Source organism: Squalius cephalus (assembly GCF_949319135.1).
Source record: "Squalius cephalus genome assembly, chromosome: 15".
NCBI lineage: Eukaryota > Metazoa > Chordata > Actinopteri > Cypriniformes > Leuciscidae > Squalius > Squalius cephalus.
Genome location: NC_137136.1, coordinates 11,160,389 through 11,180,598, shown reverse-complemented (window position 1 = coordinate 11,180,598; position 20,210 = coordinate 11,160,389). Strand labels below are relative to the sequence as shown.

Genomic DNA, 20,210 nt, shown 5'->3' with positions numbered 1-20,210 from the left:
TAACTGTAGTATTCAGATACAAAAATGGAATAAATAGGCCTAAATGTAAAATAACACCATAGTGTTCCCTGTACTTAAATATTACCAGCTGTGTTTTGTTGTTTGATTAACATTAATGACAGTCTGCAGCAGGTATTTGTAGGCTGCTGTCACTTTAAGACCATATGCGCGGATCCAATATAATGATGCACATCCGATTTCTTTCTCAACTGTTTGCGTTCACTTCAGTGGCGTAGCGTCTGGGTATGTACATGCATGGATTGCCAAACTATTCCAAATAGGGATTTGTATAGGATTCTATAGCAATCAATCAAATTAAAATTATATTTTGTGAGTGCTATTTTTACATTTCACATTGTTAGCTTAGCTTCCTTAGAAGGCTAATATCTGTAGGTAGAGGAGCTCAAAGGTTTTGAGAATAGGCGTAAATGTGTTTCCATTAATACATTAATTATAGACTCAGCCTTCAGGTACATCCTTAATCAGTACGGACTGCTTGTGAACATAATTTAACATGATATATCAGTGTAAGCAAATATGACAAAGTGAAAACAGCATCTGAAAGCGTGATCTTCAAACACACGCATGCACACCTAAGACACAGCACATGGAGCTCAGGTAGAACAGACAGGTGTGAAAGAGAAGTCTGCTGATGTGACAGTGATGCAGTCCCTGCTGACACTGGGCGCACTCATGCCATAACCTGCCAAGAACAGCTGTCACACCAGGGAGAAGTCACCAACGGAAACAGAAAGAGCACTTCCCATTCAAATAACATCCACAATGCTGTGACATGGCAGGTGTCACTGAAAGCTGTAAAATAGAGAAAACTGACTATTTCAGGCTTGATATCCATCTGGATGTGTGAATGTGTGCGTTTAAATCAAGCTGACACAACCTACGCCTTAATTATCGCTTAAAGTCAGAAGAGCTCACATCCCGTTCATTCCATCTATAATGAATTAATGGTGGCAATTAGGGGTTAAACGGATAGTAGTTGATCCGTGATCCGTATACGGACCAGGCCCTACGGTTCGGCACGCATTCACTGATTAATTACAACTTTAACCTGCACAGAGCGAAGGTTTATAATCTGCATGTGTTTTGTCTTGCCAGTTTACACATTCAAGATGTCCTATTATGCTTTAAAATTTTTTCAACTTTAGTTAGTGTGTAATGTTGCTGTTTGAGCATGAAAAAGATATGCAAGGTTACAAAGCTCAAAATCCACTCCAAAGGGAGATATTTTATTCAACAGAATGCAGTTTCCCAGAACTACAATGAATTTTAACTCATTTTCAACTCATTTAAATAATCTCCGCCCACGAAATATGCAAAAAAAGGGGATGAGGTGCACGTGTTGTCGCTATGTCAAAGAGACACTGTTTTTTTTTCCATCCCGTTTCCAAAACTCATTTGTTTGGCCTTCCTAAGGCTGACAACCTTAGAGTGGTTCAAATCCATTTTAAACACTGTTCCTGAACATTATAACCCCAACGTTTGTCTGTGCACTACACATTTTACGGGGGGAAAAGCTTCCAGAAACGAAAGCTTCTCCTGAAATGGATCATTTTCCACTTTGTCAGGACAATCTGTTGTTTGTGGATCACAACTTATTTCTAGTTGCGTTTTCTATTAACAGTTTCTAATTATAAGTTTTATGTTAATTATTTCTACGATGTAAACAAATGGCAAAGCTGTTTGGCTCCACTCACCTGCTAGCCAACATTAGTTAGGCGGCGAGCTACATAGGCCTACCGTGCACCCCCCCCACCTCCCAACAAAACCATACTTTTTTGAAAGGTCTGGATGTGTAGAATATGAATCTGAATGTTAACATTGAAAATTTTGGGTTGCACTACCTGTTTTAGCCCTGTGAATAGGGAAACCCTAAAAAAACGATTTTAAGCAATTTTAACACATCGAGATTGTCCTAGTCAATCAGAACAGCTTTTAGGTGACCCAATACACACTCAAACTTAACATATGATGACTTAGGTCAAATACCTACCATGCTGCTTATTGGTAGGTGTCTAAAATTAACATAGGTAAGGCTTTATGTCGATATAATGAGCCCATTTCATGTATAGGCCACGACCTAGATTCGCCTATCATGCACCCCAACCCCCTCCCCTGAAAAAAAATCATGCTTTTCTGAAAGGTCTGTATGTGTAGAATATGAATCTGAATGTTAACATTGACATTGTTGGGATACACTAACTGTTTTAGCCCTGTGAATAGGGAAACCCTAATAAACGATTTTAACACGTCGAGATTGGCCTAGTCAATCAGAACAGCTTTTAGGTGACCCAATACTCTTACTACACTAAATTGATAATTACTTTAAATAGTTGTTTTTAATTATTTTTAATTTAATATGGTTAAGGCCTTGTATGGATATAATCAATCAAGGACCATTTCCATAGCATCAGTTAATATGCTAACGTGCTAACATTCCAACCCTCATTACCCTTTCCATCGAAGTAATTTCATTGACAAATCAGAAACCTGTCTGGGTTGTTCATCCAATGACAAAATAAGATATTTTTTTAATTTTCATTAACAGTTTCCTCTGTGTCAGGCAGACTGTCCTGAAAGACTGTTCTTACTCACACAGACAGATACCCCAAGTCTGCATCCTCTGCCTATACAGCAAGAAATTTGTTTCACTGAATTGCTCGATGTTTGAATATTTTAGTTTACAATTTAATATAATTGACCCCTCTTACTACACTACATTGATGCTTACTTTAAATATTTGTTTTTAATTATTTTAGATTACATTTGATAGATTGATAGATATATACTTTATTCATCCCAAAGGGAAATTTTAGACGTCCAGTAGCTTATACACACACACACACACACACACACACACACACACACACACACACACCTCACACACATAGATAATCTAGTCGGTTATGTAGTTGGTTTCTTCAACATAGTTGAACTGCTCAGTTATGCCTGAGTAAAGACATGAGTCAGTGGGCCAAGTGACTGCAGGTCCTTCAAGGCATAGGGTATGTCATGGGACAAAACCAAAGTCCAGATGCATTGTGCATGTCCCTGGTCTTGTATATAGACCACTCTTGCAATTATGGGCAAACGTAGATTCTGATGCAAGATTAGCCAGAATGAAAGAAATACGTGACAAGAGATTAGCTGAACCACTGGAATCTGCTCACAGAATGACTGTAACCTGTGAACTTATACCAGACACTATTACAGAAGGTGATGGATATCACAGAGAATGCTACCAAAGATTCACCATGAATCTCAAAAGACTCGACCAGAAGCCTGAACTATTAGCAGCAAGTTCAAGGCAAAGTCAGAGGGCCTCAACTGGTGACAAGGTGCTCTTCACACCTGACTGTATATTCTGCAACTCAATTACACGGAAGAAGGTACAAAAGAAAGGGATATGGACGAATGAGGGGTTAAGAGAGTTTGAGTGTGATGGGTGGAGAACAGTCCTCAAAGTTGCAGAACAAAAATTTGATGAAAATTTGCTTCGCAGAATTAGAGGAAAGGATCTATTTGCTACAGAAGCTAAATACCACAAATCCTGTAGAGTCCAATATACACAAAATTTAGAAAAATGGAGAAGTGCAAGCAAACAAATCCAACTAGTAGAAGCTCACGGTGAGGCATTTGGTGCTGAGGCAAGTTTGTGCATCCTAGATGAGCTATGTAGATTTTGGTCAGATCAGTCAATTTCATCATTTTGTTGCTGCCGATGATTTCCTTGTCAATAACTCGAGATACAGCACCAAATGTCTCACCGTGAGCTTCTACTATTTGGATTTGTTTGGCCTTGTTTTCTGTGCTTGCACTTCTCAATTTTTCTAAATTTTGTGTATATTGGACTCTACAGGATTTGTGGTACAGTGGGGCAAAAAAGTATTTAGTCAGCCACCAATTGTCCAAGTTCTCCCACTTAAAAAGATGAGAGAGGCCTGTAATTTTCATCATAGGTACACTTCAACTATGAGAGACAAAATGAGAAAAAAAATCCAGAAAATCACATAGTAGGATTTTTAATGAATTAATTGGTAAATTCCTCTGTAAAATAAGTATTTGGTCACCTACAAACAAGCAAGATTTCTGGTTCTCACAGACCTGTAACTTCTTCTTTAAGAGGCTCCTCTGTCCTCCACTCGTTACCTGTATTAATGGCACCTGTTTGAACTTGTTATCAGTATAAAAGACACCTGTCCACAACCTCAAACAGTCACACTCCAAACTCCACTATGGCCAAGACCAAAGAGCTGTCAAAGGACACCAGAAACAAAATTGTAGACCTGCACCAGGCTGGGAAGACGGAATCTGCAATAGGTAAGCAGCTTGGTGTGAAGAAATCAACTGTGGGAGCAAATATTAGAAAATGGAAGACATACAAGACCACTGATAATCTCCCTCGATCTGGGGCTCCACGCAAGATCTCACCCCGTGGGGTCAAAATTATCACAAGAACGGTGAGCAAAAATTCCAGAACCACACGGGGGGACCTAGTGAATGACCTGCAGAGAGCTGGGACCAAAGTAACAAAGGCTACCATCAGTAACACACTACGCCGCCAGGGACTCAAATCCTGCAGTGCCAGACGTGTCCCCCTGCTTAAGCCAGTACATGTCCAGGCCAGTCTGAAGTTTGCTAGAGAGCATTTGGATGATCCAGAAGAGGATTGAGAGAATGTCATATGGTCAGATGAAACCAAAATAGAACTTTTTGGTAAAAACTCAAGTCGTGTTTGGAGGAGAAAGAACACCATACCTACTGTGAAGCATGGGGGTGGAAACATCATGCTTTGGGGCTGTTTTTCTGCAAAGGTACCAGGACGACTGATCCATGTAAAGGAAAGAATGAATGGGGCCATGTATCGTGAGATTTTGAGTGAAAACATCCTTCCATCATCAAGGGCATTGAAGATGAAACGTGGCTGGGTCTTTCAGCAAGACAATGATCCCAAACACACCGCCCGGGCAACAAAGGAGTGGTTTTGTAAGAAGCATTTAAAGGTCCTGGAGTGGCCTAGCCAGTCTCCAGATCTCAACCCCATAAAAAAATCTTTGGAGGGAGTTGAAAGTCCGTGTTGCCCAGAGACTGCCCCAAAACATCACTGCTGAGGAGATCTGTATGGAGAAATGGGCCAAAATACCAGCAACAGTGTGTGAAAACCTTGTGAAGACTTACAGAAAACGTTTGACCTCTGTCATTGCCAACAAAGGGTATATAACAAAGTATTGAGATTAACTTTTGTTATTGACCAAATACTTATTTTCCACCATAATTTGCAAATAAATTCTTTAAAAATCATACAATGTGATTTTCTGGACTTTTTTTCTCTCATTTTGTCTCTCATAGTTGAAGTGTATCTATGATGAAAATTACATGCCTCTCTCATCTTTTTAAGTGGGAGAACTTGCACAATTGGTGGCTGACTAATTACTTTTTTGCCCCACTGTATTTATTTTCTGTATCAAATATTTGGTAGCATTCTCTGTGATATCCATCACCTTCTGTAATGGTGTCTGGTATAAGTTCACAGGTTACATTCATTCTGTGAGCAGATTCCAGTGGTTCAGTTAATCTCTTGTCACGTATTTCTTTCATTCTGGCTAATCTTGCATTATATCCATAATATATTTTATAAAGGATATTATTTTATATCCATACAAGGCCTTAACTATATTAAATTAAAAATAATTAAAAACAACTATTTAAAGTAACTATCAATGTAGTAAGAGGGGTCAATTATATTAAATAAAGATGGGGAGGGTGAGGAGTTTGAATGTTGGGATGTTGGAATGTTAGCACGTTAGCATATTAACTGATGCTATGGAAATGGTCCTTGATCGATTATATCCATACAAGGCCTTAACTATATTAAATTAAAAATAATTAAAAACAACTATTTAAAGTAATTATCAATTTAGTGTAGTAAGAGTATTGGGTCACCTAAAAGCTGCTCTGATTGACTAGGCCAATCTCGACGTGTTAAAATCGTTTATTAGGGTTTCCCTATTCACAGGGCTAAAACAGTTAGTGTATCCCAACAATGTCAATGTTAACATTCAGATTCATATTCTACACATACAGACCTTTCAGAAAAGCATGATTTTTTTTAAGGGGAGGGGGTTGGGGTGCATGATAGGCGAATCTAGGTCGTGGCCTTGAAATGGGCTCATTATATCGACATAAAGCCTTACCTATGTTAATTTTAGACACCTACCAATAAGCAGCATGGTAGGTATTTGACCTAAGTCATCATATGTTAAGTTTGAGTGTGTATTGGGTCACCTAAAAGCTGTTCTGATTGACTAGGACAATCTCGATGTGTTAAAATCGCTTAAAATCGTTTTTTAGGGTTTCCCTATTCACAGGGCTAAAACAGGTAGTGCAACCCAAAATTTTCAATGTTAACATTCAGATTCATATTCTACACATCCAGACCTTTCAAAAAAGTATGGTTTTGTTGGGAGGTGGGGGGGGTGCACGGTAGGCCTATGTAGCTCGCCGCCTAAGTGTTGATATAGTTTACTGTAGTTTTTGTAAGCTCTCGTTTTTGGTTTTGTGACAAATTACTGTTTGTATTAACAGTTTTCCGATAAGTATCATGATTAGACATTTTAGATTCGAAGTTATACAACATTTAAGAAAATTACACACACAAAAAAACACTCTGAAGTGTCCTGTGAAATCCGTGCTTGCAAAGTTCGTGCATGAAATCCGTTCTGGACAATCCTCTTGTTTGTTATATTCTTAAGTCTGAATCAGGCTTGAATTGGTTTGAAATTGACGCCATCTTTAATATTTACATCTGAATACTAGAGCTTGCGGTTATGGTAAAGGGCGTGGCATTTCCAGAACGTGCTAAGAGCCAACAACACCACACTGGGCTAGCTAACCAATCACTGCACATTTAGTATTTCGGAAGGAGGGACTTCACCAAAACAGGAAACAAATGTGTTCGGGCCAGACTGAGGAGAGAGGTGCTGTAATAAATGTAAAATATGTGAAAAATATTGTATTTTTTGAACAATCAAGCACGAAAGCATATTCTAGAAATCGGATGTGTATCATTATATTGGATCCATGCATTAGGTCTTAAAGTGACAGCAGCTGTCTGCTGTTGTCAATGTTAATCAAACAACAAAACACTGCTTTAACAAAGATTAATCTATATTAAATTTATGAAGTGAACACTTAGTTTTATATTTTACATTTAATTATAACATTTCTGTACTACAGTTAGTGAATACTAGAATACTACAGTTAGACCTTACTTTATTTGTTTCTTTATTATATTGTATTTATCTACATGTATGCTTGTAATGAGTGTATTTGTTCTTTTTTTTCCTGACTGTTCACTTGCCTTTAATGTTTGAACTTTATTAGTTAGGCAAGCAGTCTTTGCTGTGGTATCTTACTTAAAGTTGTGCATTAAGTAATAAATAGAAAGCAAAGTTACACCTAGAGTGATCCGAACCGTGAGTTTTGTGATCCGTAGAACCACTAGTGCCGATGTGATTACGCGTGATGCCACACAGCTCGCCTAAATGATGCCCATGAGAACCTGTTCTACAGGCTTATAACTATCCATACAGTATCAGGAAACTTCATTGGAAAGTGCTGTTCTCATTTAGTGGTTTCGTATTTCATAGCGTCAACAGAGGAGTGAGAGCTGACGTTAGCACTGGGTGCACGGAAACGTAGCGCTCTCTCTTCTGATTTAACTCTGCAAGTTTTGTGTAACTTGACAATTTGTAATTGGGCAACATTTTGGAAATCGAGAAAGATGACGGCTGCTATACAGCTAAAGGTGTTTGCGTGCCAGAGGAGGAAATAGTCGGGAGGTTTGGCGCACATCCACTCCTGACCCAGCGTCATTCGAGCAGGGGAACGAATTCAGTGGATTTTTTTGAAATTCAAACTAAATCTTCTCATAGATCAATGCCTGAGACTGTAACTTGATACTTTCCCAAAGGATCTCCGGAGAGTGACAAAGGGCTTTCTGCAGATTGTGTATCCAGAAGTACAGGCGGCAACTTTCTGCTTGGGTGTCACATTGAGGAAAAGTAGGAGAAAACAACAGACAGGAAAGTTAACAGCCTACCAGATGGGTGTGTTTATGATGAGATCTAACAAGTATGACAGACTGCTTCTGTGATTGCGAGCTCATGCTCGCTGCCAATAACTGCTGAAAAGTGCCAGAGTTTCTAGAAGTTGGCATCACTTTTTGGAGATATTTATAGAGGTGGATTAGGATGAGATAATATGTCTATGTGCTTTAAAATAAGTCCAAATTCTGTCAGAAAGGACAAATGATGCACAATACATCAAGATCGTGACTATATCGGTAGTGGTCATTATTATCAGATAAATTAGGAACATCTTCATCCTTTTCAAAAGTTTTGGTCCCACTTTATATTAAGTGGCTTTAAGTACTATGTACTTACATGTACTTACATTGAAATGAATAATTTGATACAATGTACTTATTGTGTAATTACATGTTTTTACATTGTACTTACATTTTAAAAATTCCTGCATGTAATTACAGCTGTAATTAATTTATGTAATTACATTTGTAATTACACAGTTGACCCTTCCCTTACACCTTAAACCTACCCAATCCACCACACCTGTCCCTAACCTTACCCATATCACACCTCAATAGCAGCAAAAGTGTTTAACAATACAACATGAACACTAAGTATTTTTTGATGTAAGTACATAGTACTTAACGCCACTTAATATAAAGTGGGACCAAAGTTTTCACCCCCAGCTCTAATTCATCGTGTTTCCTTCTTGTGCATCAGTGAATGTTTTCACCATTTGTAATAGTTGTGTAACTGAGTCCCTCAGTTGTCCTCAGTGTGAAAAGATAGATCTAAAAAAAAAAATTTAAAAAAACTAAAACACAGTCACTAATGAAAAGAGTTCAAATATGCTAAAAGATGCTGGAAAACCAAAGAATGTATGGGACCTGGAGGATTTTTCTGAAGGACATTGGGCAGTTTAACTGCTCAGCACAAATCAGAAACTCATTAACAACTATCACAAAACAAAAAAACAGCAGTGGATCATCCAGATAATGACACACAGTATTAAGAATCAGGTGTGCAAACTTTGAAGCGGGGTCATTTTTATAAATTCAACTTCTATTTTGTCTTGTGGGCTATATGTAAACATATTTTAATGTAAAATATCTTATTCATGGCAGTACTAAATAAATAAATAAAAACACATGCATTTTGTATGATCCCACTAATTTTGTTAAAGTCCCCCTGTAGTCAATGTTACCCTTAAAACTCATCTTTAATCACCAAAATTACATATTTAAATGTTTTTTCCTTGAAAACAAATTCATCATGCCTTAAAATACTGTAGCTTGAATGTAACTACACCCTTGCCTGATTTAGTATACGCGATTCCATGAAAATGCAAATTAGCCCCGCCTCCACTCACTCACACCAGCTCAGAGATCCACTGGTTGATGATCAAACAATGACGTGATTGGTTACAAGGTAGTTTGTGACGTCAGAAACGCCAGCGATTTCAAACCGCGTTTTTTTGTCTTTGGTTCACTGCAGTTTTAAAGATAAAATACTCAGCAATGGTGTTGACTCATGAATTTGCACATGGTTTGTCTTGAAGCATGTTAAAAACAGCACATATACATATAGACAACATTTAAAGCTTGATTTTCACCACGGGGGAACATTTTGCAGATTCTAAAAGGTGTAGGCTATGCAAACTTTTGACCATTGGCTGTTGCACAGTGGCAAGCATAGATCTCATAGATCCCATTCTGGATATTTATCTATATTCTGGATATTTTTGCAGATATTTTATGTCACAAAATCATAAAATCGATTATTATCCATCATCTCAGACAATACAGTGCCCTCCACAATTATTGAACCCCCTGGTAAATATGATCAAAATTGGCTGTAAAAAATAAATCTGCATCGATTATCCTTGTGATCTTTCATTCAAAAAATGTGCAAAATTCTAACCTTTCATTGAAGTAAAAGAATTGAAAGTGGGGGGAAATCACATTATGAAATAAATGTTTTTCTCCAAAACACGTTGGCCACAATTATTGAAACCCCAAGAATTTTTTACGAGTAAAATATCTCTGAAGTATATTCCCATTAATATTTACCTTTTTTAGTACACCAGGGTGACTAGGAACATGAAACTGTCCAGCTATGACTTCGTGTTTCACAGGAGTTTAAATATGAGGAAACACAAAGGCCAAATCCCCTTAATCATCCATCACAATGAGTAAAACCACAGAATACAGTTCTGATGCGTAGCAAAAGATTGTTGAGCATCACAAACTAGAAAGTGGCTGTAAGACAATAGCTAAAGAATTGAAAATCCCCATTTTGACCATCAGGGCAATAATTAAGAAGTTATAACCAACTAAAGATGTTATGAATCTGCCAGGAAAAGGACGTGTGTCTATACTGTCTTAATGCACGGCGAGTATGAAAGTTTGAGTGGCCAAAGACTCTCCAAGGATCACAGATGGAGAATTGCAGAGATTAGTTGAGTCTTAGGGTCAGAAAGCCTAAAAAAAAAAATATCAAACAACCCCTACATCCCCGCATGTTGTTTGGGAGGGTTTAAAAAAAAACCTCCTCGCTCATCCAAAAACAAATTCCAGCAAATTTAATTGTCAGACACGACTGGATCTTCAAACAACACAGGGTTCTGTGGTCAGATGAGACTAAAACAGAGCTTTTTGGCAGCAAACACACTAGATGGGTTTGGTGAACACAAGGATAAAAAGTACCCCATGTGTACAATTTAATATACCATTGGATCTTTAATGTTGTGGGCATATTTTTCTGCTGGAGGTCCTGGACTTCTTGTTCAGATACATGGCATTGTGGATTCTATCAAATATCAACAGATAAAAAATCAAAACCTGACGCCTTCTGCTAGAAATCTTATAATATGCCGTGGTTGGATCTTCCATCAGGACAACGATCCAAAACAAACATCAAAATCAAAACAAAAATTTGTTGTGGAGCACAAAATGAAGCTTCTGCCATGACCGTCCCAGTCCCCTGACCTGATGAGTGGGCTGAACTGAAGAGGAGAAGCACCAACATGGATCTGGGAATCTGAAGAATCTGGAGAGATTCTGTGTGGAGGAATGGTCTCTGATCTCTTGTCAGGTGTTCTCCAAACTCATCAGGCATTATAGGAGAAGACTCAGAGCTGTTATCTTGGCAAAAGGAGATAGCAAAAAGTATTTAATAAAAGGGTTTCAATAATTGTGGCCAACGTGTTTTGGAGAAAAACATTTATTTCATAATGTGATTTTCCCCCCACTTTCAATTCTTTTACTTCAATGAAAGGTTAGAATTTTGCACATTTTTTGAATGAAAGATCACAAGGATAATCGATGCAGATTTATTTTTTACAGCCAATTTTGATCATATTTACCAGGGGGTTCAATAATTGTGGAGGGCACTGTATATGGGAGTATACCCAGTTAAAAAAAAAAAAAAAACACTTTCCAATTTACAATAAAAGAAAAGACAAGGAAATCCAAATGTATTTTAACTCCTGCCCTGAGGGTTATACAACACAAAGAGCAAGATATTTTATGATCGCATTACATTCATACGAGTCCAGGTATGAGTCTGGATGCCTTTCACCCACTATATTTCTTACCCACTATATTTCATGTCTCTATATCAGAAACACATGGTTCATAAAGGGGGTCCTTGTTTGATGGAGTCTTAGTGAAATGGACTTTCCTGGGCTCATGGATCAATACGACTTTAATCTCTGCTGGACGGGGCCACGAGAGGCTGAGTATGGAGAATAAGGGCAGGGCTGGTGTAAATCTCTCCAGCCTGTCAGTGCAGCATAGGGCCAAGATGAAATTCAGAAACCTCAAGAGCTCCACCACAAACCTCATCAGTACATCCCTGAGAGTTATGTGACAGCTGTGTGTATATTCCTTCGATAATGCATCCACATAACACATAAGCCATACAAACACACTAAATGCTAATCGGGGAATCCATAAAGCGTGATATTTGTAGCATGTGAATCTAAAACTCAAGCTAAATGGTCAGCGAAATGGGAAGTTTTGCCATAAACCAAATGTTATGAGCAGTCTTATCACCATACACAGTCTGAGTAATACTGCAAAAGGTGAGAGAGAAAGAAATAGCAAAAGAGGGAGAGGCTTGAAAAAAAACACTCACAATGAAGAGAGAATAAAAAGTCATGCAATTACAAAAGATCTATTCTACTGAGGGGACATTTTGCATCCTCAGATCATCGTACTTGCCAGGAACTGGCAAATCAGATAAATGATTCAGACAAGAGCTCACCCCATTTGTTTAAAGAAAAGGTACAAGGAAAATGCCACCGGGACACATTGATTATATGAAAGCACTGAAACAAGCAGAGACCTTCAAAACAGGTCATGAAGACAAAAGGCCAGCACGAAGACTCGCTGAATACTGCATTGCAAGTCTCACGACAGAAAGAAATGTTCAGAAAAACAATATAATGAAGGCCAAACAATATGCTGAAGCTGTTTATATTTCTTATTTCTTGCAGATATTTTTATACTAGCGGAACACAAAGCATATGTTACTTAAGTTCAGTTCAATCCTAAAATGTTAAATTGTGGGCAAACCATGCACTTAAAAAGATTAAATACATTTATTATGCTATAATTTTCTTTTATAACATTTAGGCTAACATTTAATTTGTTAAAGGGTCACAACACCCTAAACCAACATTTCTGAGATTTTAACAGAGGTATGTGTGTTGAACACCATTGAAGACAATGTTAGCATCTGTTAGATTTAATAGTAGGGTAGGGGGGGAAATGGTTCAATTGTAGTTTTTTTCCGCTATTTTCGTCTTCCTGGTTTAAAATCTTCATCGTGACGACGTGGCAGAGCACGATAGCACTTTGATGACTCATCGGTGTCTCATAATTATTAATGAGACTGAGTTTTTTATCCAATGAGAAGAAACTTTCTCTTAATTATTCAAGACACCACGTGGATCTTTCCAATGACAGACATGTCAAACTATGATGTCGCGTAGTAGATGAGAGAGGCAATGATGGGACGCGCGTTTGTTTTCGTGGTGCAAAAGTTCCAGTGCATCTTTCCTCGCGATGCTGCCAGGACTAGACTCCAGCCATCAACCACAGACACATCTAAACAATGTGTGTGTAGCAACCACTCAACTGGAGAATGGTGGACTTCGGCCTTGTACACAAATGCAGGTTTCGTCTTGCGAGTGATGCGGTGCCGAGGACTTTTCTATCGCTTCAGAGGTGTGTGTGTGTGTGTGTGTGTTTGTGTGTGTCTAAAATGTAACCCTGACCGTTTTACTTGCCTTTTGTTAAATATTCACTCGTTATTAAAATTTAGATATTTCGATAATACCTCAATTGTATGGAACGTATGCATAATTTGTGCAAATTTCTGTGTCACTGTCCATCTTTATTATGTGGGTTTAGGGGGCGCGTAGATCTAGGCTGTGTACGGAACGTTTTTTTTTTAAGCGAATTTTTTTTTTTTTTCAAATATATGCATTTATAGTGTGTATATAAACAAATATATATTTTATAATGACATAATTATACATATACATGTGCATTTATATGTTTTAAATACAATTATAAGGTGTCAGTGTATTTCATTAGACTATAACTTTGCCAGCTAAAAAAAAATCTAGCATTTCCTCATGTTTTACCACTGATTTTTAGTGACAGTCGATATGCATGGGCCACTGGCGATGACAGTTTCAACCCTCCCCTCTCCCCTCTCCCCTCTCCCCTCTCCCCTGCTGTGCCATACCACACCCACTCCCCTCCCTTCTTCTCACAGCCACCACGCCCATTTAAGTTGCATTTTTCAAAAAGATTGTGAGCTAGACTTGAGCTGAAAGAGGGGGGTGTCATGACCCTTTAACAATGAAGTTACATCCAAATTAGTCAGAAAATGTTCAAAGGGTTGCACACTTTCACATTCCTTGTAAAGTGAGGAAGAACGGAAGTCTCTAAGCATCTTCATTTATTTAATGTTAAAATCTTTTGAGTTTAACCTTTTTTCAGCAGTCAGTTGCTTCTTAACATCCTAAATCACCACTGAAGCATTTAAATGAACATGACTGGTTTCCGACCTCAACAACCTTAATTAGCTGTCCATTGAGGAAATCTTGCCACAAAAACATGCTCCGTGCAATTATGTCCTCGGCTGTTGTGGCATCTCTCAGAGCGGATCTTTCAGGAGCTGAGAGGGACTCTTGAGTGACTGGCTAGCTTCTAATGACAGGAAGAAAAAAAAAAAAAAAGAAGAAAAAAAAAAAAAAAAAAAATTCACCTGAAAAAGCGAAGTTGGCCAGAACAGCAGAAGGTACTCTCATGGCAAGAGGAGACCTATATTAGTAATTGAAATGAGAAATGTAACAAACATTCCCATCCCTAACAATTGCAGCCTTGGAGAGCATATTGCGTTAGACTTAGCAAGTCTCTTATTTAGCGAATGGAAATAAGCTCCTAAATATCAATTAACAACATTTCCAGAAAATATTTCGTTCCCTGGGTGGATATAATTCAAAAAGGCGTCGCTGAGACGCTCTTTAGTCTCAATCATTGTTTACCATCACCTGTGAAATTACTAGGCTTAAAAATAAAGTATATTCACCACCCACACACTGTAAACACCTGCAATCCTCTGATATGAGGTGCTCCTCAACAGACACTAAACAAAGTTAAGGCAAAAAGCTTCCTGAAAATGAAAATGAAAAAAGCGTAGCCTCAGGCATTACTGCTTGTAAGGAGGAGAACAAATCATAGTGTGCGCTGTCGGGATGAATTCAAAAATGCTGCACCTGGGTAGGCTGGATTTAACATGTGAGAATCTAACCAGGCAGAGATCTTTCTCTAGCGAAATTCGCCAAACTTAAGGGCAAGCTGAGGCTTCGAAGTGCCTTCCTGTTCTGGAGTCTGTGATGATCTATTTCACTGTCATTTTCACATCTAAACACCAGTCTCAGATCCTCTTAGAGCCAAATTTCCATCAGGGGCCCCTTGAAATTGGAACTGTTTTTTGAAACCCATAGATAAATCAGTGAGGAATGGAGCAGCCTTCCAGAGACAACAAAAGGAAAAGCCAGCACCGGTTCGCTCTGTTGTCGTACGCTCGTTTCCCATCAGATGTTGACTCTGAGCAGCTCTGCCGTTTGAAGAAGAGGAGGAGAGAGCCGTCTGGCAGTCCTCCTTTCCCAAAACCCCCTCCCCGCAGCTCTTATATATGACAGGCGAGTCCAAAGAAAACATTTCTCGACAAGAGACGGACTGCCTCTGATGCCGGGGAATGAGCGCTCTCAGCTGTTGCATTCAAAACCTTCTCCGACACATTCCCTCATTATTTCGGTGCCGCTTAACACTGAAAGGAAAAATAAAAGGCCCTCTGAGCTTCTACAGCAGGTGGAAGTGCAGGGGGACAAAAGCTACGCAATCTCCTTAATTACAAAGGAAATAAGATTCTGGTCACCAGGGTCCTCGCCGCCTCCTGTTTTACAGGTACTCTGCAATTAAATGAGGTCAAAGAATTTGGATGTCAGGTTGATTCTGATTAATGAATCTGTTTGATGCGTAATATCTGGGTGCCCGAGACATCCGAGCCCTCCTACCACGGTCTCCCGCCTACACCTGGGCACCAGGGCGGTCTCATTGAACTTCAGACATGTTGTATTATCTCATAATCAGTGGGGAAATCCCTATAAAACTTCATCCCCACTTTCATAACTTTACCATAACAAGCTTTTTTGCATGATGACTCACTCAGTTGCTTCAGTGGGTCCCGGGAAAATGGATACCACCTTGATGCACATGCCATTCTCTGTACTACAAGAAACAGTTGAAGTCTAAGCTATAACTAAGCTAGAGGACTGACAGTCCAGCAAACCTGAGGAAGCCAATAAGGCACTGTGGCAGGACAGAAACTCATATTTTCCAAACATGGTTAACATCATATTGAAAAGCACTTCAAATTCAAGATCTTGTGTACAAGTCAAGATTTGGCAGATCGACATCAACCAAGCCTATTTATCCAGCCTACACTTTGCCAATGACCACAAGTGGTAGGCTAATTTAGATACAATGTCATGTAAAATTAACAAGGATGCAACTTTATTGAAATTTTGGCTGACACTTAGAATAATTCATTATATTTTGAAGCTGATAGATATGAATGTACATTTATGTGGGTTGAAAGGAAAACAAAACTCATAAATAAATGCAGTCCAGATGTATGCCTCAAATAATAGGCTACACCAGACATACTTATTTTAATTAATTCCAGTTAATTTATGATTTTAAATGATTTATTACTTTTAAAAACAAGTGCTGAAATCTTTCTTATCTCTCACTCACTTAAATGAGGTCAACCACAAAACAATTAGAATAAAGAAACTTTCTTTAAAAAAGTTAAATGTAAAATTAAAACTTTAACAAATGTCATGGAAGAAAAATGATAGGCTCTGAGTAAAAAAATTACTTATTTGTGGCTAATTATAGGCTAACTGGAAAAAATGGGGTATGATAACTTGGCTATCATAATAAGAAGCTATAATCAGTCTATTTTACTCATCAGTCTGATAATGATAACATAAGTCGCATTCAGCACCTAATACATCGCTAAAAATTAGTTCAAATCAAATTCTCTATGTCGTTATCAATATTGGCCAATGAAAGACCCATATCTGTCAAATCCTACTAATCCCACCACACACTGTGCAATAAATAGAAAATTATGCTGAGTTATATTAACAGATATGATCTGGCTTTAACAGATTATTCAAAATGTCAATACCATAAAATAAAACTTTGTGGCACAACCCAACAAAGAGCACTGCATGTCAAACCTCCTGAGACTCCATCACTAGGCAGCAAATGTGAAGCTGCCCCATTCTGTCTCAGCTTTAGTATAATTATCTTCATGTGCTTTAATTATTTCCCTATTCCTCCTAATGATGTGCTTCATTCCCCTTATTATGAGAGACATTCGCTTGTGTCAGTTCCAGCATAGCGACACACTTTGGATTGCAACAGCATCTATGATTATGAACAGCAGAACTAAAAGAAAATATATCCTTGAAAGGTGAAATCAATTGCAGGTCACTGTCAGCCATGCAATCATTATGCTATTCATACATTTAAAAAATCTATACCTTACTTATTAACCTCAATACTGATTCCAGTGCATTTTCAATCATCAAAAGCAACCTCACCAGTACCCCCCCCCCCCCCCCCCCCCCCCCCCCAAAAAACTTTTCATTAAAATGTAGAAGGATTTTGTGCTTTTATGCATTTGTACAAACCATTTCATATTTTTTTTAATTAGCCTAGCCTACAACATCAGTGCTTATAAAGTTCACTCATTCATTACTATAAAACTCCAAATAATGATGCATAGCTCACAAAAGGAAAGCATACAGCATTGCAGCTTGATAGGGAGGGTGTGAAAAGCTATAAATGAGACAGAAACTTGGTTACAATGCCTGTATTCATCTCACGTCAGGTCACTCATCGCTACCTTCTGTCAACCAGGCCATGGGAAAACAAGAGGAAAAAAAAAACAATGGCGGAAACAGCAGCCAAACACAATAAGAGAGGATTACACTGTGTAAATCAGGCCAAAAACCAACAGAAACTAGGATTAGACTGCAGCTGAAGAGCAGAGGGGAATGCACAGACCGAAGCAGTAGTCACAGAACCCTACAGCTACTTGACAGCTTGCTAAATGGAAGCCATTTAGTTAACTGAAAATCAATAGCTTCTTCAAATGGATCATGATTGTTTGTCAAGTTTCTTGGCCGAATCATGCGACATGTTTCCTACAGCCTGGCTCAGAGGGAGTGGTCCATCCTGAGCAATCACACACGGCACCCTTCAGTTCTCCTGGATCTGCTCTCTGCCTGTCTTCATACAGCCCACTTACAGTGTGGAGGAGGAAGCAGTTCATAATATCTGTGTGTGTGCGGATCAGGTTATGCCTGCGAGGATAGTAAAATCTGAAATCAAAAACTGTGGCGAACAGCCAACACTCCTCACGAAGAAAACAGCTTGGGCACATAACATTGGTACTACTAAGTCATTTAAAATAATGTAAAATGCAAAAGGGTTTGCTGGTTTTCCAAGACTGGTCAGGGTGATCTGTTGACTGGGAGACCAGCTTAAACCAGTTAAAACCAGCAAACTACCCGCAGCTGATGTTTTTACAGGAGGGAAAAAACACCATTGGATGACGAAAGAGGACTCATTTAAATGTGTACAATTTGCATTTGTATATTTTCTTAATTCAAATGTGAATGTACTCCCATCTACACATTACCTTGCAAATCAATCAATCAGCCTAAACTGGTTTGCTGGTTTTAGGTGGTCTCCCAGCCTGGTCAGTAGGCTGGTTTTGTGGTGAACGCCAGCTTGGTCAGATATAAACTAGATAAGACCAGAAAACAATCTTTTAGGTTCGTTATGGCTATTTATTCATTCATCTCTTACACTGTAAAAACACAGAAGAGTGGAACCAAACTCAGATGGACTTTAAAAGACAGTGTTATTTAAATGATTAAGAAACCTATTTTGGACATGAGATAATAGGCTCCTGGACGCTGTGGGCGCTTCAGTGCGTGAACAACTCATAAACAAGCCGAGATAATTCATAAGCATAACCGGATAATATATGCGAGAGCTTTTTATCAGCAATAAAGAGCGCAGTGAAGTGAATCAAGGATTCAGTTACATGACTGTACTTCACACTACTCTCCAAATATACTTCACTGTAAAATACTTAGTCCTACTAAAAGCGGGGAAAGGCGTGTATAACGCTTATTTCGTGTTTAAAAAAAAAAAAATCATAATAATAATAATATTTAAGCAAACCAAAAGTGTTAACTCAGTTAAAACAAAAATAACTTACGCTGGTGGTTAATTCACTTTAAAATACAATTCACTGTCAATCATTCTGACGTGATTCGATCCAAAAAATAAAATAAAAAAATCAACTTCACTGCTTTTATTACACGTCTGGTGCATCCACAAATGATTCGTTAATTCAACCGCTGATTTCAAGCATCGCAGATGAGACTACACTTGTTTACATTATAACGAACAACTTGAATGAAAAATACACTTCAACAATAATTCAAAGACCCACTCTATGAACCACGTCAATCATAACTTCTGAGGGAATGTTTAAACAGGCTTCTAGCCTAGCAAATAACAGCCTGAAACACAGTTATTTTTTAGCTTTTGATGGCACACTCAATGCTTTTATGACAACCGAGACCAAAGCTCTCCGTTATTAGAAAAGTTCATCGACTCATAAGTGCAACTCAGTCTCCTTTTGCAGTCAAGACAACAAGCTTATGCTTCCCATATCCTCAAAACACACACAAGTTTGAAAGTGCGCAGTCCCTGTAACTCCAGATAAACGGGACTTTACCTGTTGGTCCCTCTACGCTGTCGGCGTGAATCTGAACAGCCAGGATCAAGAGAAATGCGCAGGTATTCATTTTCTGTTGTTAGTCCAGATGGGAAAACAAGCCGAAATCATTTCAGTGGCTCCAGTAGTTTGGATGGTGAAGTTGTGGACTCACTCCCGTTCATCGATTCCCGAAATCCAGCCGAAGCTCAGTTCAGAGTCGTGTGAAGTGATACGGGGACAGTGCGATCTGTTCAAACTGACGTCAGGATAAACAGTTCGAAGCGATGTTTCTTTCTCTCCGAGCGCACTTTCTGGCGCTCGAGTATGCGTAGTGTACTTGAAAGTGTGCGAACGACGCCCCCATGCGGGGCTTTACAGAAGTTCAGCTCGAATCATCCTGGTGTTCATAATATGATTCATCGTAATCTCTTTAACCTGGCTACTGAAGACAAGCAGCTTCTATAACAGGGAAATTATTTATATTGGTTAATAAAATGAGAGGAAAAGGGGTATGCATTCTCTAAAACAGAATTCTAGCTGTCATCCTTTTTTGACTCCATGGTTGCATTGCTGCCTCTGAGTTGTGTATATACACACTGATATAGAACTGTATTTTCCTCAATAAAAGGGTTCGGTGGACAAAAAAATATGTCCATTTTGGTATGAAAGTACATATAACGCAATATGAAAGACTTCAATTTTTTTTTTTAA

At 38.5% G+C, this 20,210-nt stretch overlaps 1 protein-coding gene across 17 annotated transcripts in view; it reads right to left on the bottom strand.

Annotated features, from left to right (window-relative positions):
- Positions 1-19,905, bottom strand: part of ptprub (protein tyrosine phosphatase receptor type Ub) — a 222,249-nt gene extending 202,344 nt beyond the window's left edge. For all 17 annotated transcript variants that reach the window (XM_079894983.1, XM_079894994.1, XM_079894995.1 and 14 more), the window contains exon 1: positions 19,518-19,905. In XM_079894983.1, coding sequence (XP_079751109.1) covers positions 19,518-19,587 — 70 coding nt within the window. In that variant the 5' untranslated portion in view covers positions 19,588-19,905. The remainder of the gene's footprint in view (positions 1-19,517) is intronic.
- Positions 19,906-20,210: the final 305 nt, after the last annotated feature.